The sequence below is a fragment of the Rhinopithecus bieti genome, unplaced genomic scaffold (assembly GCF_001698545.2).
Source record: "Rhinopithecus bieti isolate Rb0 unplaced genomic scaffold, ASM169854v2 scaffold_28066, whole genome shotgun sequence".
NCBI classification, from domain to species: domain Eukaryota; kingdom Metazoa; phylum Chordata; class Mammalia; order Primates; family Cercopithecidae; genus Rhinopithecus; species Rhinopithecus bieti.
The window spans coordinates 488767-515438 of NW_016813021.1; the positions used below are offsets into that span (position 1 = coordinate 488767).

The window sequence follows — 26672 nt, forward strand, 5'->3', positions numbered from 1 at the left end:
AAAAAAAAAAAAAAAAAAAAAAAAAAAATAGTAGCTATTCATGTGGTTGTGAGGATTAAATGAGTTAGTATAGAGGAAATATTTAGAACAGTGCCTGGAACATAGCTGCTATAAATAATAATTATTAGCTTTCTCAAAATTGATTTAAAGAGAAGGTGTACATATAACACAAAGGCAAAAAAAGTAGAATCAAAATGACAGTGACAGTATTGAGGACAGAAATATAATAGTAGTTTGTTTCCACAATAATAATAACTATGAAATGTTTTGATTCAGAAAAGTCTTAGCAAATAACAACAACAATAGCAACAAACATTTGCAGAAATGAATGTTACTATGTGCCTAGGACTATCCTAAGCACTTTGCATATATCATTAAATCTTCAGATTGCCGCTATGGGGTATGATCATAACAAAGTCCATTCTGTGGAATAGAACCGGGGAAGAAAAAGTTTAAATAATGTAACCATATGTTGAAGGCTTAGTTGTGTTTGAGATTTAAATGGCATGCCCCATTTTCTTGTGGTTTATTTTCCCAGTAAACTGATCTTTGATCTAACTTTTAAAATGCAGATAGCCCAATGTAATCTTACAATGCCATTTTGTCTGGGGACATTTATTAAATAGGTCCCATTATGACAGCATTGCATAGATTCAGCTAAGTCTGCAAATCATTTATCCATTAAGAAATTTTCCATTTCTGAGTACAGCCTTCAGAGCAAAAACATTTTCACGAATGGAAAGACTTACTTAAAGCAAAGGCCTTTCACAAGCCCCAGCATATATGAGGATTTCTCGAAGTTTTTCAAATAAACATCTACTACTTAACCACCTATAACAGTCTAATGTCTACAAACCTTTCGCTAGACTTCTGCCTTATGAAGTTATTGGGACTCTTAGGAGCTCAATTTATTTATTCCAGGGGTTGAATGCTTACTAAGTACTGAATGAAGCCAATATTATAATTTCAGGAATGTTACGTGGGCTGACTACTCTTTTGCAAGTTAAATGATGTCAGCAGCTTTTGTGAGTACAACAAATTTATTCATAATTGTTCGCACTTGTAATAGTTTAGATTCCTCAGCCTTCATTTAGGGACTTTTTTTCCAAGGCACATTTCAGGGGATTGGTTGAAAGAGAAAAAAAAGCCTCTGGCTTTTATTCCAAAAGCAATGACATACATATTTGTGCAAATTATACAGGAGACAATACAAGATGGTATGTCAAAAGATCTCATATTTGAGTACCTTAAAATGCAAGATAGTGTGACTCAAAATAAATAATACTTTAGCAAACTAATGCAAGAAGCAGCCCTCTTTCACTTTTGTAACTGTTTTGTAACTAACTGAAAATTATTAAAGATAAATCTTTGCTAAAAAAAAAAAAAAAAGAGGAAGAGACACAAAACCTCCCACTTTCACTTTTCATAATCTCTTTCACAGGAATACTTAGCCAATTACGAATGTTCATTTTTCATTGTTAGACATTTTTTGTCTGGTTTAGCACAAAAGGCAAGTCACTTGGGGTCAAATGTTAGCATGAAAGTAATTTGAGTCATTTTGATCTGTGAATGGGAATTAAAATGTACCTCTGGCTCCATTTTCCACTCAGTGCCAAATTTTATTCTCTGATTTTTTTTCTAACATACTATAAACAAATTTATAATTTGAAGTAAAGCTGTGCCTGAATTTATATAAATATTTAGAGAGCTTTACACTGCACAAGAATACTGGTGAAAGAGTACAGAGGAACTAAACCATTTTCTGTTTTTAATTTGATGTCTAACTTTTATCGACGCCATCACAAAACTAAGATTGTGCATTTACCACTTGTCAACTATTGAACTGATTGTTTTTAACTTGTTCTCAATCAATTTATTGAATTTAAGGGAAACCATGAAGGCACTGATTAAATTAGAAAATAAAAATTCATAACTATTGCACTCGTTGGTATTAATTAGAATTCTCAGGTATAGACACACTTGGGGGGTAGTTTTGATTACTTTGCTCTCAAGGTTGTAATTCAAATAATGGTAAATCTTGGAACCTGTCAATGAAAAGATAGGACATATAGTCTCTGGTACAAACCAAACTCCCTTCTCTGCCTTTATTCTCTAATTATCAGAGTCTGTCCTAATGGAATAAGCACTGGAATAAAAGGCAGATGACCTTATGGAAGTTGGATACAGTCTCTTATTTCACTACTCTCACTTTTTGAAAGGGGACCTGACCCTAGCTTCTTAAAGTCTCAGTTTCTCTATCTACAGAGTAGAGAAGACATAAGTATCTCTTTCAAGGATTATTACAGGATTACACAAAATAATCCCAGGAAAGTACACACTGCCTAGCTCCTAGCAGAGATGTAATAACTAGTAGCTATCATCATAATTTTAAAAGCTTAAAATATGATAATGCATGTGAAAATATACTATACTTTTTAGCAATTTAACAACACTTGTTTTCAAACAAGTGTTTGTAGAATCATCACCTAGTCTACTATTGATTTATATATAAAAGCTGTAACTCAGTGGCTAAAATGATAGGCAACTCCATTGCATAACTCATACGTCTCTGTTATTTGAACAGCAGGGAGCTAAACATATGCCAGTTGGATAATTACCTAAGTATTAGATTTGCAAAGGTAGAAGAAAGGCACTAAGAAATATGATTGTATGCCAGAAGCTCAAAACTTTTCTAGAATTATTTCATTAGGTATCAGAAAATGCAGGAGAAACTTCTTAGGAGGAAAAGTTTGTAAAGGAGAAGCACAGTTGTTAAGTTTCATTCCACATGTTTTAGACAGCTAAGTTAAGCCTGCTTGTTAGGTTAGCCTCAGTAGAGACTATTACTGCCTATACAATCTTGCATTGCTGAACACCAGTTGATTTTATTAAGAACGTAATTTCTATTGAGTAGTTATTGTATCCTTAAATGCATTAATCTATCTTCCACTCAATTATGGTTTATAAATAACATATTTTCTTTAAAGACTAAATTTTTAGACTCTTCCACCATCTGGCATATATTGAATAATTGTTGGATTTGGCAGGGAATGGAGACCTATAAGTTACTAATCTCTCTCATATAATAATTACTCCTAGAATAATCGAGAATTTGCAAAACACACATTCCCTTTTGCTGGATAGTAGAGTACAAATGTATATCAAGGTTAGATTGGCAGTCTATGATTTCTAAATTTAAAATTGAAAACTGAGACTTCTCTTACCTTGTACTAAAATGATTAAGTAATATCCCTCAAAAAGCAACTCTGAGTTTCCAATCACATTCTTGAGATCTAACCTAATACATTCATTTCAACATAATCAAATTCTTCAGTAAGTGGGCAGACTGAAAATCTAGTTAGTAATCCTTTGTAGACTTCTAGATTCAACAAATGCTATGACTTTTTTCCTACTAGCCTTACAAAGAACTCTTTAATTATTGACTTTGATAATTCTCCTTTGTCTACTACTAGTTGGAAGTAACCACAGAGAGTGCTCTGTTTAATTCCATTTCTCTCATTGCTTAAAGTAAAGATTGATCATCAGTAGGCCTGAAACTTGCAGGCATTTTCACTTTCAGAAAGAAATTAGTTGATATTTAGTTGGTCATATATTTGGAGCATAATTATTACATACAGTATAGTTTAAAATACAATTATACAGCTATCATTGTGAAACATAATTATAAAATAATTAGGAGAGGGTACAATATATATTATTGGACTATTGTCAACATCACACATGGAATATATGCAAAACAAAATGTTTAGAAAAGATATAATACAATTTGAAACAGACAACATTCTATTTAATTTCTATCAAATGTTTCTTGAGAACTTACTCTGGTCATCAGTATTGATTAGACACTGTGGTGCAGGGTGGTTTAAAACAAAGACAATGACATGGTTTCTATTTTGAGGCATTTATAATCTGGTTAGAGGAGTGAAATGTAGATATATGAAAGAGAAAGAAAATAGTATGTGACTATCAATAATCAAGAGCTAGAAGTCTAGAAAAGGTGGGATGGAGGATGGAGAATGTGTTTTTGACTTTCTTCAATAATAATAGTTACTCTTCAGTGGACACCTACTAACTTTCAGGAATTTTATATTCGTTATTTCTAAAATTAAGAAAACATTAATAATAGTATTATGTGATCTAGACCCAGAATCTCATATACCTAGAAGGGTTTCTCTTTGTTTTTCTTTTGTTGTTGTTGATGTTTGTTTTGTTTTTTTGAGATTGAGTCTTGCTCTGTCGCCCAGGCTGGAGTGCAGTGGCACGATCTTAGCTCACTGCAACCTCCACCTCTCGGGTTCAAGCAATTCTCCTGCCTCAGCCTCCCGAGTAGGTGGGACTACAGGCACGTGCCACCACACCTGGCTATTTTTTGGTATTTTTAGTAGAGACGAGGTTTTACCATGTTAGCAGGATGGTCTCGATCTCCTGACCTCGTGATCCACCCACCTCGGCCTCCCAAAGTGCTGAAATTACAGGCGTGAGGTACCACGTGAGGCCTGGTTTCTCTTTCTTAAATTAGAGTCTATTAATTCATCATCTAAGTATCCATCTATATATCCATTTATCCATACAAGATATTCTTAGTTTGATAATTCTGTGTTTTTATAAATTCCTTTATGTACTATCATAGGAGTATCTTCCATTAAGCAGAAGATGGTGTGTGTTTTAATTATCACGAAATGCCACACATTAGGAGGAGACAACTTTTCAAAATCATGTAAACATTCCCAAAAGTCTCTTACTGTAACTGAGAACAAGAGAGCCTTCCAAAGCTTTTACATTCTCTTTCCAAGCATCTAATCCGTAATTCTCCAAAGCAAAGTAGAAACGAAAGAACTTTTAAAGATCCTTCAACTGCAGGTGTTAAACTACTTACCATCATCTACCTATCAAGGTCTGAAAGTATCAATGTACCCCTATACGTAAGGGGACACATTGCTACCATTCACTTCTACTGTTACCACAAAGATAAATGCTGCAAAATAGCAAAGTGCTCCAAAGTAAATCACTCTCTCACTTGGACTATTTTTCCTGTGTACTAAGTGAATGGTAGTGGAATTAGAATCATGGGCCTGTTTTATTTATTTGACATAGTATATAGGATTTCATTTTTAAAAGATGATCTTCAGCTTTCAAAGTCTTTGAGAACTACCAGCTCTTGTATAACTGGCTAATTTTACAGATCTATGAAAGTGGGAGACAATAGTAATCTATAATTATCTTGATTGTTCTATTACGTAAGAGAAGTATAGATTAGAATAGTTGGGATTGTTTACAAGAATAAAATGCCTCACTAATTATAGAATGACTCAAATTAGACAATGCTGCTAATTAGCTGTGAATGAACAGTATTAACACAAAAAACTGTGTGCACTATTCTTTTCTTGTGGGTAATGAGTGATGGGAATGTGATTTCTTTGCCAATTGGAAGTCTCCCAGATTTAAATTCCATGTTGTAAGGTAAAAAAATATATTATCTTAGAATGGTATGGTACTTAATCACTAATAATTAAAGGGTAAACTTTACATTATTGATAGCAAAAACCTAGTTTTAAAATGCCCAAATCTAACCCAAATAAGAGGCTTATGTCAATTTCCCATGTGTAATATTCACGAATTTTGTGTGGATTTGTATTTGCTTATATAAATGAGGTTTATTTACAGTTGTAATTCTTCTCTAAAAACCATTTATGCCCCAAACCATGTGATGAATATTTTACCATTTAAATTTTAAAATGCATTTAGAAAATAAACTAGCCTAAATCCTAATATATACTCCATATAATACAGCGGAAGCATACTACCACAAGCTTTGAATGTACATGTCTTAATTCTTTTAAAGAGGCCATTATCTATTTATCCATCCATCCATCCATCCATCCATTTATCCATTCCCCTTTTTGTTAAACCTTTCCCCTGGAAAATAGCTAATGTACTTTAAAAGAATTTCTCTCCCTTAACAGTAACACAGCTTCATGTGTTTATTCACTTACCGGTGCAGAGTTTCCATCTGGTCCTCTTGATCGAACCATTTTCCCTAGTACTTCTACACCATCTGATGTGATATTAGCTGATGCATTTATTGCCTTCTCACCCACTTGCTTGCAGTCAATAACCAATTTGACCAAAGTGTCACTGACAACAATGTGTAGCTAGGTAAAAGTAAGATGTTTTAGGAGGTAAGAAACAGAAGGAAATATCAACCAAATTTGTATAATTGTATGATTCATCATTACAAAGTAAGAAAGAGAAGGAATTCTGTTACCATGTATTTTGCTAGAAGAGAAAATTTCCACTTTTATCATCTCCATGATTTTCCCACATTCAAGTACCATCTCTATTTTTATCTAATTAACACTTCTTTTAAAGTGGCTTTGAAAGGATTCACTTTTAAAGTCTGGCCTCACTCGAGAGCAATTGCATCTTTGAAATCACAGGACTGCTATACTAGCTATGCCTTTTCTGAATGCAAATTAACATAAACACAAAATATTAAAATTAAAATTCTTGTTGATATATCATCAACAATCATGCAAGGTACCATGAGTGGTTGGCAAACCACACTTTGAAAATATTTGTTTAATTTAGGATGAGGAAAGGGGATCTAGAATCTGAGGGGGAAGAAGGAATGCTTTCTGGTGAACTCAGGTTCAAATAAAATAAAGCTGTTTAGCTTAGTGTATCGTACAATTTTCACAAACTAGAATCTCAAGAATCTGGAGGTCCATGATCATATTTTCAGGAGTTGACACATTCTTTGTAAGGACTTGTAAAAGTCTGTCTTATTTAGCTGATAATCAAAAGTTAGGTATATTCTAGACGGACTAGATAACTATACTATGTCCAAGTTCTGCCATAAAATTTCAGTGCTTACATATGCATTGTAACTTATGATGGCATCAGCCTCATAAGTACTATAATACTTGTTTTTGGCAGACTGATGAGCTAAAAGAGTGAAATTAATAGATAAATAATGATTTCACCCTAAGTAAAAGCCAAAAGAAGTTACAAATCTGTTTAAGGTAAGGTATAATGATAGTTCAAAGAAAAACTATCTTGGGCAATACAATCAAGGTTATGCGGTGAAATTAATAGGCAAATAATGGTTTCACCCTAAGTAAAAGCCAAAAGAAGTTACAAATCTGTTTAAGGTAAGGTATCATGGTAGTTCAAAAAAAAATTATCTTGGGCAATACAATCAAGGTTATGGGAGTCATAGTAGCTACCAGTGTATTCACATTGTCAGCACAGGTTGAATGTCAATGAAATAATGTCCTCTTTCATATTAAGATAGTGTTACTTTTAATTTTACTGGTTTTGTTCAACTTCATTTTTGTTTCATTGTTGTATATGAGTTGAAAGCACATGGACTTACACCAATTTTTATTGCATGTTTCCTTTAAGTTAGATCATGATACAAATAATGTAAGTCAACATTGGGACTCTTGAGAATCCTTCTCCTTCAAAAAGGAATTAACTATTGCCCAAGTATAGAATCATTGATGGAATAAACCCCACCACATTCCTTGCTTCTTATTAACATCTCTGTTACGATCATTTACTAGAGTATAATTCAACTCGTACGTGTTTTTGAGCCGTAGAACACTTTCCATTACTATAGATTACAGCTAGAAAACCTAGCTTCTAGTACCCCTGCCTTAAGAATCGTTAACTTGTGGGGACTTATTCACATGCTTAAGTTCTACTTTTTTTTTTTTTTTTTTTACAAAAGAAGATAATGAAAATTTTCAGATATTTTGCTTCTTTGGTTGCCCTTAAGTGCCCATGTATATAATTAAAGCTTTTTGAAAGAGACCTTGGGCCCACACTTCATAGTCAAAGTGTAAAAAATAAAACTAACTGAAAATCAATGAGAAATTAAGGTAAAGTATTCATTCATTTATAAGTCTATGAACAAATAGAATTTGATTTCTACAAACTGAATTTGCATTGAGATATTCTATTAATAGGTCTATTATAAAGTATTTTGTCACATGAGAAGCCCTTTTTTGAATTTTTTCCTCGTTTGACTTTTTGGCTTTATTAACACTTAGAGGGAAGTCGTCCTTCATATAACTTTAAAAAATGTGAAGGTTTATAAATTTTAAATCAATTTTTAATGAACCTCACTTATTGACTTCTTCTAGTAAGGAAATAAAGCTTAACCTTCACCTAAGACTTACAAAGGATTCTTTGGAATGAGAATTACAAGTTCATGCCTAAAACGTGGGCTAAAATGATGATGTTTCTTTTAACACTCATGAATCTCAAATGCTTTTCATCTCTCATACAATTTTCTTTTAGTATTTTGCAATACACTGTCCATAACCAAGAAAATAAACATGCCAAGAGGAATTTGATGATTAAACAATGTTAAGTCCTAAGAGCTGCTAATGGGACCACTTTGAGCCATGAACTAATAAGTCTCCACCTGTATCTCATGTGCTTTTCAGATACCTTTTCTTCTGGTAGTACAACCCTATTAAACAGGAAAAAAAAGTAAGTGTGGTTTTCTTTTGTTTGTTTATTGGTTTTGTTTTTTTTTTTAGCAACTGTTCTTATGCAATTATGTGGTATGCAATTACGATATTCAAAACCACAGAAAGTAACAAAGGTGCATAAATTAGATTGATTTGACCGCATTCTAGGCCATGAGACAGGAGCCAAGGAAATTGCTTTGTAGCATCCCTTCTCTCACTTTAAAAAGGCAGTAAGGGCCTGGTTAGGAAGCAAAGCATTTTTCTACACCACCTAGCAAATGCTCTGCTCATCCTGCAGTATAGGTGCTGCACCGCTTAACACCATAGGTCAGCGGGTTTATTCAAATACAAAGGAAGCAGTAGATGTTGGTAACTGTCCACCCCAGTGATCACCACAGATAAGTGTTTCTGAGAAGCAAATGTTAAGGAACATAGTTCTACCACAAGTGATGAGTTATTAAAATAATGACAAGTAAACTTAGGTTTTACAAAATTTTTCCACAGGGTACCTGTTATGATGACAGTGATGGGTTGTATTTGTATATATGTCAAAGTATCAGTGCAATCAGTTATCTCTGTCTGCACATTTTAGGTAATGATTCAGTGGATTGTGCTTTCATCTGCACTGGTAGATAGCTAGTTGTACCAGCTAGACCAGCAATCTTTTCTACATCGCACCTAATGTAGCAAATGAGCAACAGTCCACTTGGTAACAATGTATCCTTAACTACAATTTTCCTCAAAGAAGAAAGTGGCCCCCTTATTTTCTGGAGTGCCTGACCAAAAACAAAAAAAAATGCACATTTCAGGGTCCTCTCTCAGATCTACCAAATCCCAATCTCTGGGTATTGTTGACAATCACAAAGGTTAATTCTCACTGCAGTTGAAATTTGAGATCCAAAGCCCTATGGAATTTTTTTTTAAATGGCTTTGTTGAATAGCAAACAGAATGAAGAATATATGATCACAGCATTATGCGCTCTGTGCAAAGCTTCCCCCATAAAAAATTTCTCTAATTTCAGGTCCTTCGAAAGTAACAGTTTGAAAATCCCCACTCTGGTCATAGTTGAAATATGTTAGAGTTTTTCCCCACATCTATTTAAAGAAAATAACAATATTTTAGAAAAATTAAAGTGTGAATTTTTTTTTTCTAAAATCAACACAAAACAAAATAATGCATCTATTGTTTTGAAACTGTATTTAAGAATGATGTAATGGGTAAGGAAGTACTCTACAGTCCCCAGGTTGCTGCAGACTCTTAGGTTGGTTACATGAACCTGATTAGCCACATGGTGATGACAGTGAGGCAAAGACTCCACGCATACTCTTCCTATGTACTTCCTTCCCAACTCTCTCCCCATCACTCTCTTGGGAGAAACCTGTCAAAGGGCTGGAGTAAGCGCACAGCTATCTTTAAGTTATCAAAATCTTAAAAGAATAGAAACCAGGCCTCTTTGTCTTTTAACCCACCTGCATGCAACCAACTTTCCTAGATGTGCAAATTATAGCCACCCAAGATATTTCATTTATTATGAAAAAAACAAGCAAAAATTTCTAATCTTAAATTCTTCCTATTCAAGGAATATTTTATTATTTAAAGATAGGAATATTTTCTAATGTCATTCTGTGCTACAAATTAATTCCTACTGTTTTCAAACGGAGCAAGCTAGTCCTTAATCTTTTGAGAAAAATTCTGTCATTTTCAAGTCCCGGGTACATATGGAGTTAGTAACATATATCCTTTCCAATCTACGCTTTTCCTTAGTTTTAAAATCATGCAAAATGCCTTCTGCAGTATCATATTTAGTTGTGATTAGTTTGCCATGTACTGAAAAATCTTTTTACAAATAACTGAGTCCAGAAATAAGCTCAATACTTTCCTTATTGAATGTTTGACCTAGCACCTAGTAATAGTTCCAAATTTTGGTTCCTAGGTTTCACTGGATTCCTAAACTAAAACTAAGATATAGAAAATCAGTATATTAACCAAAAACTGATCTGCTTAAGTGGATCATCATGTACAACATCAGAGCATGAGGCTTACAGAAGTTTCTCTCCTCCATCGGGCTTCTTCCTCAACTTTCCAACTCCAAATCACTGCACCTTTCCACGCGCGCGCCCTCCAGCACTATTCTCTGCTCTCTCTCTACACTTCCAACTTTCTCTCGCTGATCCCACCCAGACATCTCCATCGGGCGAGCTTTTAACCACATATACAGCAAAGACAACACACCACACCACCACAACTTTCAAATGTTTATTCCATCCCAGAATTCTTCACAATACTCGCTGCGCTGCTCCATCTGACTCTCTGGACTATCACACCATATCCCTCCATCTCACATTTACTCATCCCCACTCTATCGTCCACCCCCAAAATGAACTGTAATCCCACCCTTCCATTGACCCTCCAAGGACCCTTGCCTCTTTCTGTAGTTTTTCCTTCCAGTAACATATTGCTTTTCTCTCTTCTCCTTCCTCACTACTGCATGCCAGGTCTAGCGTGCACAAAATAGGCAACTCAAGAAATATTTGTTGAAAGAATGAAAAATAACTATGGATAAATCAACTGCTATATAATTCATTGTTTAGTATTTACACATCACATAAGATTAGCGAGTTACTCTGTAATATACACAAACAGGCGAAATGGCGTGCCACATACATTACTCATACATTTATGTGCGAATGTGATCTCAATAAATATACTTACTGTCTAAAATAACTCCAACTAATGGGTCAGAATTTTTATTTAAAATCTCCCAAAGAGCAAATGGCTCCTGTGGAGTGTCAGGAAGAATCCGGAATAGAAAACTAATTGTGTAGTCAGAGGGCAATCCTTCTGGATGCATGTACCTGAACATAGAAAGAAAACCATGTTTCATTGTATCCTTCCTCAAAAAAGTTACTCCTTTGATTATAAAGCAAATACATTTTCATTACACAAGATTTGGAAAAACAGAAAAGAACACCATTAACACCAACTAGATCACTGTTGTAGGGATCTAATTTAGTAAATAACGTGTGCATTTGTCCAATTTATATCAGTTTGTCCTTTTCTTTTCTTAGCACCATTTAATAGCCATTTTCCATTTCCTTAAATATTTTTAAGAGCATGATATTTCATGGCTGCACAATCTTCTCTTGTTTGGCTATTTTATCACTTACCTAATCAATCGCTTCTCACTGAACATTTTAGTAGTGTCAAAGGTTTTCATATAATAAACAATGTTGATCTATTATCCTTTTGTAAAACATAACTTATGACATTATCACTTTCCACTACATGTTGTAGTCAATTACATTCCCATCTGTGTTGCACTATCCAGATCCACCTTCAAAAATTAAGGGTACATTACCCCTGGTCCTGGGAGTATTGTCTGCAGACAGGTTGCAGACACCAATCCCCCTCCAGAAATTTTCTTGGCTGAAAAAGGATGCCTCTCCCAAGGTCATGCCACCTTATTAGGAAACCTGTTTTCAATGACTGGTCATTGAGGAAGTAGAAGAACCTGAACCCCTGAACCCAATGGGAGACAGCTCTGAGAGGCCATACCATTTTCAGAACTCCTCTGGATGGGTGGAGGCTTTTACTGAGATTCTTCACAGCTTGACTTCTCCCTCTTGGCCTATCCTGCGTCCTGCTGTTCCCTTCCATGAGGGAACACCCTCACCAACTTCCCACATACTAATCTCTGCTGGAAAATCTGCTTCCTGAAGAGCCCAACCTAAAATATCACCTTGTCTGTCTTTCTAACAACTAATGTTAGTTTTACTCATTTACTTTTTAAATCTTCCTCCAAGCAAAAAAATACAGCCCTTTACATGTGGTAGGAACTCCATAATAGTTATTAATTGAATAAATAAATGTGCAAATTTAGTATGCACTTGAAAATGAAAGTTTGGTTTGCATAGATAAAATAAATATTCATTTATTTATATATTCATTAATTCATTTGTCCATTCAATAAGTATTTTTTGAATGCCAACTATATGCCAGACACTGTAACAGACATTTAAGATGCATCAGCAAATAAACTGACAAAGGTCCTGTGATGGTAAATTTTAGGTTTCAACTTGACTGGATTAAGGAATATCTAGAAACCTGGTAAAGCATTATTTTGGAGTATATCTGTGAGGGTGTTTTCAAAGGAGATTAGCGTGCGAGTCTGAGTGAACTAGGTGGGGGAGATCCACCCTCAATGTGGACAGACACCATATAATTTGCTGGGGATCCAGAGATAAAAACAAGAATAAGGCAAATGTGTCTATAAAGTAGCTAAATAATACGATTTTTACATAAACCTGATTACTACTCTTCAACTTTCTAGAATTGCTGTTGTGACTGTCTCAAAGATAAAAACCATTTGAACCATATAGCACTATCATGAAATGGTTCAGGGTCTGGGCACTGGAGCTTGATTGCTGGATATAAATTTCAACATTGCCATTTAACTATGCGAGCTCACTCAAGTCATTTAGCTTCTTTGTGTTTCTGATTCATTATCTGTAAAATTTAGATAATAATGAAATCTACTTTCATAGAGGTGTTTGGAGGTTTGAGTGAGTTGGTGTACATAAGCATTTAGAAAGATGGCTGGTAGTAGTGCTCATAAGTATCAACTTTTTTTTTTTTTTAAGACAGGGTCTTGCTCTTTCACCAAAGCTGAGGTGCAGTGGTGTGATCATGGCGTACTGCAGCTTCAACCTCCTGGGCTCAAGCAATCCTCCCACCTCAGTCTCCAGAGTAGTTGGGACTACAGGTGCACACCACAATGCCCAGCTAATTTATTTTTATTTTTATTTTTTTGTAGAGACTCTCATTTTGTTGCCCAGGCTGCTCTCAAACTTTTGGCCTCAAGTGATCCTCCCACCTTGGCCTCCCAAAGCGTTAGGATTACGGGAATGAGCCACAGCACTCAGCAATCACTTTTATACGTTGTCACAGATCAGCAGATGCTAAAGTTCAATCCGCATTATGTGTGAGTCTGGTGTTTTTAAACAAAGAAACGTAAATATCATCTACTCTAAACATTGTAGAAAATCCTAGCAGGGACTATTACATCATATTTCAAGTTGACATCATTTTCACAGTGAGATATAATAAACATAAGATCGACTTTAAAATCTTGCAATGGAAACATACCTGGTTGGCTGGGAAACCAGGGCATCTTTATGGAGTTGGTAACATGGAAACACATTGAAAGTACCAGGCTCCATAGAAACCCCTTCCACTGATGAAAAATCTTTTTCAACCAAACCAAACATTTCCATCATTTTAAATCCTAAAAAAAAAAATGTAAAAAAAGAATAAACATAGGGAATATGGTGCTCTAGAATTTTAAATTTTAATATTTTCTATTAAGGATTTAAAACAAAACAGAAACCCCATCTCCAAATGAGAGGCATGTAATATATTTGTGTTTGAAAAGATTGTGATAATGCATACCTGCAAGATCAATGCCATCCTTGTGTACCATTGGACAGGCTGGAAAACCAAACAAACAAAATAAAACTCTAATTCGGATATTTCACAAACATACTCTTTCCCTGTCCTGAGAACAGGAAACTAATATAATCTTTCCAGAAGTTGATTGTGGAGAGAATCCAAATCAAATGTGACTATGGATTTCTGTGGTTTCGTAAAGATTGAAATGCACTAAGGTCCTTTATTACAACTAAAGGGTCACAGCTTCCTTCTCTCCTGGGTTCATTAAAATCAAGGGTTATTACCTGAGAGCATGTATTAAGACACATCTACCTCATAATGTATTGCCCAGATGAGAATTCTTAATACATTTTACATCTTAATACACTCTTAATACATTGAAAATTATTTACTACATCTGTTTAAGCACAGTTGCTTTTAAACAGACTCTCATCTGATTAGGGAAGGTTTTTATCAATCTAAACTCTAAACAGAGGAGGGGAGGTTTACTTCCATATGCTCAAGGCCATAAAACTTAATGTCTATATAACAAGCAGCACTGGAAGTTAATATGCTTTTCTGAGATCAAGATGGGACTCATTATTTAACCAGTATCAAATATTTCAGCCGTTAAGCAACATGAGTAAGTACAAATTCCAAAGAACTAACTTGCTGATGCGGTTTCGCAGATAAAAGTAATTAACTCATCTTCGATTTTCTTAAAGGCGTCAAAGTCATCCACAAAGAAGACATGGCGTGCGCTGGGCTTACTGCCAATGCTAACCAACTCTGAGTAATCTGCATCGGCCACACCAATTGCAAAAATGCTATAGCCTGTGGCAGACAGAGAACAGACTTCTGATTACTTTAAATTGTACAAAACACAAATAATGTAATATAAGACACATCCAAATGTTTAAAATATGTTTATTTAGGAAGTCCCATGGGGGTGGATAATCCATTCTTTACAGTTCATCAGAGTTCTGCACATATATATTTCATTATGTGATAATGATTCCATCATCCCCTAAAGAGATTTTCCATTTTAAAGAAACCCAAGAAGACCAAGGCCCCAATTTGTGCTTGAGACGAAATAGTTTGCATTTGAGTAATATCTCTATGGTTGCATATTTTTAAAAGTTACTTTAACATTTATGGTATGAAATATACTTGAAACAGAGACACTGAGCTTATCTCAGTTTTTTTTCAGAAGTAGAAACTGAGACATTAATAGGCCTAGCAACCTAAGGTGGGTCACCATTCAATGCTTGGCAAGTAAACAGAACTATTTGCCATAACTTATGTAATGTAATCTTCACAGCGGTCCTGTGAGAATCTCCACTTTATAAAATAAAATGCTGAGGAATTTCTGTAATAAGGTTCCTTCTCTGGTCCATACACACACACACACACACACACACACACACACACACATATTCAATCAATATATTTTCTTTTTTAAAAAAATGTACTTTAAATTCTGGGATACATGTGCAGAACGTGCAGGTTTGTTACATAGGTGTACATGTGCCATGGTGGTTTACTGCACCTATCAACCTGTCATCTAGGTTTTAAGCCCTGCATGCATTAGGTATTTGTCCTAATGCTCTCCCTCCCTTGCCCCCTACCCCCGATAGGCCCCAGTGTGTGATGCTCCCCTCCCTGTGTCCATGTGTTCTCATTGTTCAACTCCCACTTATAAGTGAGAACATGTGGTGTTTGGTTTTCTGTTCTTGTTTTAGTTTTCTGAGGATGATGGTTTCCAGCTTCATCCATGTCCCTGCAAAGGACATGAACTCATTCTTTATCATGGCTGCATAGTATTCCATGGTGTATATGTGCCACATTTTCTTTATCTAGTCTATCATTGATGGGCATTTGGGTATGATTAAGAGGCTGAGTTGTTTCTGTAATAAGGTTCTTTCCTTGGTCCTTTTCTTACAGTACTTAGTTGCTAGAGTTCCTTATAAAGGGCATCCTGGATGTAACAAAAGAGTTAGAGAAAATAACCTATTTTCTCTAACAAAACAGTACAATTACAGATTTGTATACCAGAAAGTATTTTAAAAATTACACTGTCTAGTTCATATGAAGAAATATTTTAAAACATTTAAGTAATGCTGATATAGCCTATACATTTGTATTTAGAAAATAACAATTCTAACATTACATTTGGTAGCCACTATTGTTTACATATCTTACCATCTAATTGCATCTCCCTGGAGATTTTGTTCACATCATCTTGTGATCTTCCATCAGTTATAACCACAATAACCTTTGGGATGCCCCTTCTTGTACCTGACTCTGCTGTGAACAAGGTATCTCGAACATACTTAATTGCTTTTCCTGAAACAAAGGAAGGCAACAGTTTGATTTCACTCTCTCCCATTTTTGTTTTTCTGGGGAGGAAAGGGTGGGAACAAAGTTCTTAAATTAAGGAAAGAAAATCTTTTAAAAAATTACTATGCCTTAAAACAAAAGGTCACTTCAGTAGTTACTAATAATGAATTACTTTGAGCCTTAGCTGGGCTTCTTTTGGTCATACCTGTTTTTGTATTTCCTCCTTTGTATGAAATGTGTTTAATTGCATCAAGAAGAGTCTCTTTGGTTTTGTAAGCATTTAGTTTAAATTCTGTTCTGGGGTCATCAGTGAACTGAACCATTGCAACCTGGAGAGAGAAGGTGTATTCATTTTTACACATATGTAGACTTCCACTGGGTCAGTAGTTTTAATTTCTTCATTATCTCATAACAAAATCTCCTTGGATTAAAATTTCTTTCATACAAGTTATATACCAAATTTGAAGACAAATTAAATACATCCTTTCTTTTTCAAAAATTTTATTTTAGCTTCAGAGGGTACATTGTGCAGGTTTGTTACATGGGTAAATGGCATGTCACTGAGATGTGGTATACAAATGATTCTGTCCCCCAGGTAGTGAGCATAGTACTCAATAGGTAGTTTTTCAACCTTCAGCCTCCTTCTTTTCTCCCCTACTAGTAGCCCCTAGTGTCTATTGTTCCCATCTTTCTGTCCACATGTACTCAATGTTTAGCTCCCACTTATAAGTGAGAGCATGCAGTATTTGGTTTCCTGTTTCTCTGTTAATTTGCACAAGATAATGGCTTCCAGCGGCACCCGTCTTGCTGCAAAGAACATGATTTTGTTCTTTTTTTATGGCTGCATAGTATTTCTTGCTGTATGTTCACCACATTTTCTTTATCCAGTCCACCATTGATGGGCATTCCATGTGTGTTATTGTGAATAGCGCTGCAATGAACTCATAGGAGTGCATGTGTCCCTAAGTACTTTCAGGAAGTAGTTTTCAAAAAATCTTTCAAGCATGTAGGATTTTTGCCACCTCATTTGACAGTTTAAAAATGGCAGCCTAAGCTCGGTAACTTGACAAATGTCCGAGAATCTGAGTTAGACTCTTTACAAAGATTTCCTTATGAAGCAAACCTATGAAGTAATTACTACTATTCTACTCACTCTACACTTGAGGAAACTGAGCTGCAAAAGACAAGTTACTTGCACATCACAAGAGTGGTCACTGGCAGAGTCAACAGTTGAAGTTAGGTCTATTCTATATCAAAATGTATGTTCTTAACCACTACTATACAAAACTTTCTGGCTTCAGTTCTTACAACTTGCTTTTATTCCTGTGGAACTTTTGGACCATTTTTAATTAATTGTTTTAATTTGTTTTCAGAATCATGATGTAAGAAGTAAAGGCAGCATCTTTAGAGTGCTTTCTTTGTTTAAGTGAGCCTTAAGCTGCTACCAGTTTATCAGTCTACTGGACACGTCACCATTTTTATAAAGTCTCCTCCAATTCAAAGGAAATTTCCTTCTTTCTGACTTGAATAGAATTCTCCTCTTTTTTAATAACCTATTTTTATTTTTTATTATACTTTAAGTTCTAGGGTACATGTGCACAATGTGCAGGTTTGTTACATATGTATACATGTGCCATGTTGGTGTGCCGTACCCATTAACTTGTCATTTACATTAGGTATATCTCCTAATGCTTTCCCTCTCCTTTACCCCCACCATGCAGCCATAAAAAAAGGATGAGTTCATGTCCTTTGTAGGGACATGGATGAAGCTGGAAATCATCATTCTGAGCAAACTATCGCACGGACAGAAAACCAAACACCACATGTTCTCACTCTAGGTAGGAATCAAACAATGAGAATACTTGGACACAGGGTGTCCTGTGTTTTTTTTATTTTTTATTTTCAATACTTTTTTTTTTCAACACTTTTGGGGTACAAGGGTATTTGGTTACATGGTTGAATTGTATAGTGGTGAGGTTTGAGATTTTAGTGCACCCATCACCCAAGTAGTGTACATTCTATCCAGTATGTAGTTTTTTATCCTTCACCCACCTTCCACCCTCCCCACTCTGAGTCTCTAAGTCCATCATACCACCCTGTGTTCCTTTGTGTAGCTATAGCTTAGCTCCCGCTTAAAAGGGAGAACATATGGTATTTGATTTTCCATTCCTGAATTACTTCACTTAGAATAATGGCCTCCATGCAAGCTGCTGCAAAGTACATTACTTTGTTCTTTTTTTTGACTGAGTAGTATTCCATGGTGTGTGTGTGTGTGTGTGTGTGTGTGTGTGTGTGTGTGTGTGTATACATATTACATTTTCTTTATCTACTAATTGGATGACGGGCACTGAAGTTGGTTCTATATCTTTGCATTTGTGAATTGTGCTAAAGTAAACATATGTTCCCTGGTATCTTTTGACATAATGACTTCTTTTCCTTTGGGTAGATAGCCATTACTGGGATTGCTGGAACCAAAGGTAAATCTACTTTTAGTTCTTTAAGAAATCTCCATACTGTTTTCCACAGAGGCTGTACTAAATTACATGCCCACCAGCAGTGTATAAGTATTCCCTTTTCACCACATCCACACCGACATCTATTGTTTTTTGACTTATAATAATGGCCAGAATGGTATCTCATTGTGGTTTTAATCTGCATTTCCATGATATTAGTGATGTTGAGTATTTTTTCATATGTTTGTGGGCCATTTGTATATCTTCTTTTGAGAAATGTTTATTCATGCCATTTTCTTATTTTTTTAAATGAGATATTTGCCTTATTTCTTGCTGATTTGTGTGAGTTTCTTATAGATTCTGGATATTAGTTCTTTGTCAGATGCATAGTTTGCAAACATTTTCTCCCATTCTTGGGTTTGCTGTTTACTCTGATGATTATTTCTTTAGCTGTTCAGAAGGTTTTAGTTTAATTAGGTACAATTTATTTATTTTTGCTTTTGTTGAATTTGCTTTTGGAGTCTTAGTCATAAATTCCTTGCCTAGACCAATGTCCGGAAGAGTTTTTCCCAGGTTATCTTCTAGAATTTTATCATTTCAGGTCTTAGATTTATGACTTTGATCCATCTTGAGTTGATTTTTGTATAAGGTGAGAGGTTGGGATCCAGTTTCATTCTACATGTGGCTATCCAGTTTTCCCAGTGCCATTTATTAAATAGGGTGTCATTTCCCCAATTTATGTTTTTGAATGTTTTGTCCAAGATCAGTTGGTTGTATGTATTTGACTTTATTTCTGGGTTCTCTGCTCTGTTCCATTAGTTTATGTGTTTACTTTTGTAACAGTACCATGCTGTTTTGGTAACTATGGCCTTGTAGTATACTTTGAAGTCAGGTAATGTGATGCCTCCAGATTTTATTCTTTTTGGTTAGGAGTGCTTTGGCTATTTGGGCTCTTTTTGGGTTCCATATGAATTTCAGGATTGTTTTTTCTAATTCTGTGAAAAACAATGTTGGTATTTTTATAGGAATTACATTGAATCTGTAGACTGCTTTGGGAAGCATGGTCATTTTCATAAGAATTCTTTCAATCCATGAACACGGGATGCTTCTATTTGTTTGTGTCATCTCTGATTTCTCTTAGCAGTGTTTTGTGATTCTCGTTGAAGAGAATTTCCACCTCTTCAGTTAAGTATAATATATTCCTAGGTATGTCAATTTTTTTTTTTTTTTTTGCAGCTGTTGTAAAAGCTATTGTGTTCTTGATTTGATCCTCAGGCCTTATCTTTTACCTGAGAATTGATCGTTGGTGTATAGCAGTGCTACTGATTTGTATACATTGATTTGTAACCTAAGAGTTGACTGAATTTGTTTATCAAATCTAGGAGTCTTTTGGAGAAGTCTTTAAGTTCTCTAGGTATATGATCACATCATTGGCACACAGCAATAATTTAACTTCTTCTTTTCCAATTTGGATGCCCTTTATTATTTTCTCTTGCCTGATTGCTCTGGCTAGGACTTCCAGTACTATCTTGAATAGAAGTGGTGAAAATGATTACCTTTGTCTTGTTCCAGTTCTCAGAAGGAATGCTATAAACTTTTTCCATTCAGTATGATTTTGGCTGTGGGGTTGTTATACATGGCTTTTATTATTTTGAGGTATGTCCCTTCTATTCCTAGTTTGTTGAACGTATTTATCATAAAGGGATGCTGGGATTTTATTGCATGTTTTCTGCATCTATGAGATGAACATATGGTTTTTGTTATTAATTCTGCTTATGTGATATATCACATTTATTGACTTGTGCATGTTAAACCCTCTCTGTGTCCCTGGGATGATATTCACTTGATCACAGAGTATTATCTTCTTGATGTGTTGCTGGATTTGTTTAGCTAGTATTTTGTTGATTATTTTTGCATCTATGTTCACCAGAGATATCGGCATATTTTCTTTTTCATTATGTCCTCTACTGGTTTTTGTATCAGGTAATACTGGCTTCACAGAATGACATAGGGAGAATTCCCCTTCTAATCTTTTAGAATATTAGGTTGGTGCAAAAGTAATTGTGGTTTGCACTAATCTAATAGTTTCCATAGAATTGGTATCAATTCTTCTTTGAATGTCTGGTAGAATTTATCTGTGAATCCATCTGGCCCTGGACTTTTTTTTTTTTTGGAAATTTTTTTAAATTACTGATGCAATCTCACTGCTTGTTACTGGTCTGCTCAGGGCTTATTCTTGATTTAATCTAGGAGGGTTGTTGTTTCCAGGAATTCATCCATTTCCTTCAGATTTTGTAATTTCTATGTATAGAGGTGTTCATAATAGTCTTGAATAATCTTCTGTATTTCTGTGGTGTTGGTTGTAATGTCTCTATTTTCATTTTTAATTGAGACTATTTGAATCTTCTCTCTTTTTTCTTGGTTAATCCAGCTAATGGTCTATCAATTTTATCTTTTCAAATAATAAATTTTTTGTTTCATTGATCTTTTTTATTGCTTTTTGTTTCAATTTCATTTAGTTCTGCTCTGATTTTTGTTATTTCTTTCCTTCTGCTAGCTTTGGCTTTGGTTTGTTCTTGTTGAACTAGTTCCTTGAGGTGTGACATTAGGTTGCCAATTTGTGCTTTTTCTGACTTTTTGATGTAGGCGTTGAGTGCTATTAATTTTCCTCTTAGAACTTCTTTTACTGTATATCAGAGGTTTTGACAACTTGTGTAAGTATTATCTTTCATTCCAAAGAATTTTTTAATTTCCTTCTTAATTTTATTATTAACCCCAAAATCATTCAGGAGCAAATTGTTTAATTTCCATGTTTTTGTATACTTTTGAGGATTCCTTTTGGAGTTGATTTCTAGTTTTATTCCCTTGTGATCTGAGAAGATGTCTGATATGACTTTGATTTTTAAAAATTTATTGAGACTTGTTTTGTGGCCTATCATGGTCCAGCTTGGAAAATGTTCCATATGCTGATGTGAAGAATGTATATTCTGCAGTTCTTGTATAGAATGTTCTGTAAATACGTGTTAGGTCCATTTGTTCTAGAGTGTAGTTTAAGTCCATTGTTTCTTTGTTGACTCTCTGTCTTGACTATCTGTCTAGTGCTGCTAGTGGAGTGTTAAAGTTTCCCACTATTATTGTGTTGTTGTCTTACTTCTTAGGTCTAGTAGTAATTGTTTTCTGAATCTGGGAGCGCCAGAGTTAAGTGCATATAAATGTAGGATTGTAATATCTTCTTGTTGGATCAATCCTTTTATCATTATATAATGACTTTCTTTGTCTTTTTATTTTACTATTGTTGCTTTAAAGTCTGTTTTATCTGACATAATAATTGCTACTCCTGCTTGCTTTGAGTTTCCATTTGCGTGGAATATCTTCTTTTAACCCTTTACCTTGAGTTTACACAAATCCTTACATGTTAGGTGAGTCTCTTAAAGACAGCAGATATTTGGTTTATGATTTTGTATCCATTCTTCTAATCTGTATCTTTTAAGTGGAGCACTTAGGCTATTTACATTCAACATTGATGTTGAGATGTGAGGTACAGTCCCAGTCACCATGTTGTTACCTAAGTACTTTGTTTTCTTCATTGTGTTATTGTTTTATAGGCCCAATGAGTTTTATGCTTTCAAGAGGTTGCATTCTAATGTATATCATACTTTTGTTTCCAAATTTAGAACTTCTTTTAGCATTTCTTATAGGGCTGATCTGGTAGTGGCAAATTCTCTCACCATTTGTTTGTTTGAAAATAACTTTATTTTTCTTCCATTTATGAAACTTAGTTTTGCTGGATTCAGAATTCTTGGCTGACAGGTATTTTGTTTAAGGAGGCTAAAAATAGGACCCTAATCTTTTCTGTCTTGCATGCTTTCTGCAAAGTATCCATTATCCTCTTACAGTACTTCTTGTGCCCAAATTTTCTTAGCCATTCTTTCACAATATATTCCAAATCCATTTGTTTCAGTGTACTTCATTGCTACCACCCTAGTCCAGGCCACCATGATCACTCTGCTGGACCATGAGAGCATCTTTCTGACTGGTCTATCTGCTTCCACTCTTACCCGTATTAGTAATTCACATGCCACAAAGCAGTTGGGGTAATCTTTTTTTCTGAAACACATCAGATCTTGGCTCTCCTTAAAACCTTCCAGTGACTTTCAGTTGCATTTATGATGATACTCAACTCCTTTGATTGTCCACAAGACTCAAGATGATCTGGCTTTTGCCTGCTTCTTCCACTTGTTGTATCCTCACACTCTCACCTACTATATTCTAGCCACAAGTTTTGGGGTATGAAGTTTCAAAAGTCATTCTCACCTTGGGTCCTCTGTACTTATCATTATCTCTGTCTGGAAACTCTATTCTCAGATCTTCAAGTCTGCATCATTCACATCTCAGTTAAAAAGGCACCTCTTCAAAGAGGTCTTTGCTGACCATACAATTTAAAATAACTGTCACACACAATTTAGAGTAATCCCCTGACATCTTTAAATCACATCACTTTGTTTTCATAGCGTACATCCCTACCTTGTGAATCTATTTGCTTCCCTGTTTATATCTGTCTCTGTCCCTTTTCTCTTGCTTTTTAACTTTTCTTTTAGGTTTAGGGGTACATGTGCAGGTTTGTTAGAGAGATAAATTGCAAGTCGTGGGATTTGATGTACAGATTATTTTATCATCCAGATATTCAGCATGTTACCTGACAGGTAGTTTTTCAATCCTCACTCTCCTCCTACCCTCCACCTGGTGTTTGTTCTTCCCTTCTTTGTGTCCATAAATACTTGATGTTTAGCTCCCACTTACACATGGGAACATGCAGTATTTATTTTTCTGTTTATGTATTAGTTTGCTTAGGATGCCTCTAGCTTCATCCATGTTGCTGCAAAGGACATGATCTCATTCTTTTCTATTGTTGCATAATATTCCATGATGTATATGTACCACATTTTCTTTATCCAGTCTACTATTGATGGGCATTTAGGTTGATATCATGTCTGCTATTGTGAATAGTGCTGCAATGAACATACTTGTGCATGCATGTGTCTTTATGGTAGAATGATTTATAATCCTTTGGGTATATATCCAACAGTGGTATTCCGGGTTTGGGAATTCTGTTTTAAGTTCTTTGAGAAACTGTCAAAGTGCTTTCTCCAATGGCTGAATTAATTTACATATCTGCCAACGATGTATAAGTGTTCCCTTTTCTCCACAATCTTGCCGGCATCTGTTGTATTTTGCCTTTTTAATAACAGCCATTCTGACTAGTATGTCTTCTGTCCTTACTTTTAAGAATACGAGCCCCACAAAATTAGAGACATTGATTGACATTCATTACGACAGTATAGTACATGGCCATAACAAATCCTTGATACATATTTGTTAAATGAATGAGTTAGTTTCATGTTCCACATGATCTATAGTAAGGTGTTCCTTTCAAGATTTTAAAGTCCTTAAGGGCAGGGAAAATAGTGTGTGTATCATTAAAAGAGACATTCTACCCTAGTATATAATTCCCTGACATGGACTTTCTACCTTGTTTTAGTTTGCTGAACTTAGTACCTTTTAAGGGTAAGCATCCTCCGGAGCTTCACCAGGCATCAATAAGCTGCTTCTAAACACATACCTGTTTATCTTTTCATTTAAGGTTGAGTCCAATCATTATAGTTCCTGACCTACAGTACCTGACAAGTAGCTGTAATAAGAGCTGGAGAAACAATTTGTAAATACATAGAATGAATGAATTATTTATTAGCCTTACTTGGGTTCCATCTGTGCCAATCTTGTTCAGGGCTCCAACAGTGCTATACAGAAAGCTGATGATCTTATTGAAATTGTCATCTCCAATGCTCCAGGATCCATCCACCATAAATACCAGGTCAGCCTTGGCCGCCTTACATACTGAAGACCAACAATGAATTTGAGTCAGAGATAAGGGGAAATTTTAGTAGTTATTAAACCAGTAAGACAAATAATAGTTGCCCTCTGATAAGTGAAGCTCTTTTTCAAAGGGAAGATATAAACTTCTTAATGTTCATATTACAAACTCCTGTTCACTATGCTTCTTTGCTGTAATTACTCTTTTATATTCAAAGCCCCGTTCTTATTCATGACTAAGAAGCTTCTATTATGCATGTGGAAACAGAGAAAGAAAAAAGTGTCCACCAACCACAGCCCAAAAGAATGAAAATGAAAGACTAGGAAAAGATGGGACTAAGGGGATTCAGAGATCAAAGAATCAGCAAACACTGTCTAGTGCCAACTGATTGGAAAAAAAGACACGCTATCACTCTGTGCACCCTGTCCTTTTCTTATTGAATTAGCAAGTTAATGTCAGAGAGATTCAATCTCAGCAGAAAAGCATGTGATAAAATGGAAACAGATTAATCTAATTATAATTTGATATTCATTTGGGCTGAGGCCCTAAACAAACAAATTCTAATCTTGGTTAAAAAATATTCTGTCTCCGTCCTTCTATTGCCCACAGATACATGTCAAGAAACGTACACTAATGTTAGCCAAGGGAAAGTATTATCAGCAGGTATTACATCAATAAAACAATCAAACAAGCAAAAAGAATTAAACAAAGCAAACTATACCAATAAAAACCTACTCTACTGAGAACATTTTTTAAAAGTTCTTTTATGTTATCATGTGCTGTTTCAGATTATCTATGCCTCTCCTCCTCTTCATTAGGGTTGATCACTGCAGTTGACTCTGTTTTATGATGAAGCAAACAATTTGCTCTTCAATAATCAGTAACAACATGTCTTATGCCAACTGCACACAAATATTCTATGAGATAATGTGCCTTTCCCCTTTCTTTAAGGAAAACCTCACTTAGTTTTTATTTTATTAAGTACAACTTTATTGCCTTAAAGCTATTTATAATATAAAATAAACCATCTCCAAGTGAGCTAATACTCTAGGGGCGGTATGGATCTGGTGAAGTTGTTCTCATGAGTACTGCGATTTATAAAATTTTACAAATTTGTGGTTTGGACTTAAAGTTGAAAGGAATAACAAGATCTGCTAATTATGAGTTTATAAACAGGTCATCTGTTTCCATGGAAAGATAAAAATGAAAATTAGGTTTCACTTTCAAAATGAGAGAAAATTCTATTAAAAAATACACTCAAAACGAAAAATTTAGTTAGTAAATCAAAGAAAGAAAATATATTACCATGCATGAAGGAATTACCTCTGGGGTAAAAGTTGTGTTTTAATGTTCTTCTGTTATGTTTTTTCTATGTTTTAATGTTCATTTAATAAATATTTAGTATTAGTTTAATAATACAAATTTATTGGCTTTTAAATTAAATATACCCAGGACAAACAAAGCCTAAAATACATAGTGCATTCAAGTTGTAAAAGCACCATCTAAAACCATCACAATGAAAATCTCAGAACCAATGTTTCTACTTTGTCAATCCTTAATTTAATCCCACAGACCTTTCCAGATCACATAAATCTTCTATAAGAATTCATGAATGTTGACAGAATAATATCCACACTCAGCTATCAATAAAAATATTCTGACCTCAGAGCATTCTGTAATATCAGCATCAGAGGTACCTAATTAGTAAATTTATCAATTAGGATTCTGTTTCCAGTTCCAATAGTGAGAATAACCATAGATGTTGAGACTAAAGAAGGCTAGATATGAAGCTGGAAGAAGAAAGAATTCGGCATTCCAGGTAGAGTGAATAGCATTCAAAGATGCAGGACAGCATAAGACATGTATGGGGAACCCTGAGTTGTATAATTTTGCTATTATGTAATGTATTCTGGGAAATAATACTGCAAAATAGATTGATTCGTGAAGACTTTGCATGCCATCCTAGAATGAATGTTGAGCTTTATTAGAGTTCTTAATTGCCTCTGTTTCTTTGTGTCTTCCACTCTCTGCAGCATTTGAATCCACTGACTTTAAACTCCGAACAACTTATTTTTATT

General features: G+C 34.9%; 1 protein-coding gene across 1 annotated transcript in view; it reads right to left on the reverse strand.

The window, feature by feature from the left end:
- COL14A1 (collagen type XIV alpha 1 chain) overlaps nt 1–26672 on the reverse strand; it is a 260476-nt gene that overhangs the window by 87918 nt on the left and 145886 nt on the right. Inside the window, 10 exon segments of the mRNA XM_017847514.1 lie at nt 6015–6173; nt 9480–9596; nt 10652–10701; nt 11215–11357; nt 13648–13786; nt 13951–13989; nt 14599–14763; nt 16132–16275; nt 16475–16598; nt 24478–24617. Of these exon segments, the coding sequence (XP_017703003.1) occupies nt 6015–6173; nt 9480–9596; nt 10652–10701; nt 11215–11357; nt 13648–13786; nt 13951–13989; nt 14599–14763; nt 16132–16275; nt 16475–16598; nt 24478–24617 (1220 nt within the window).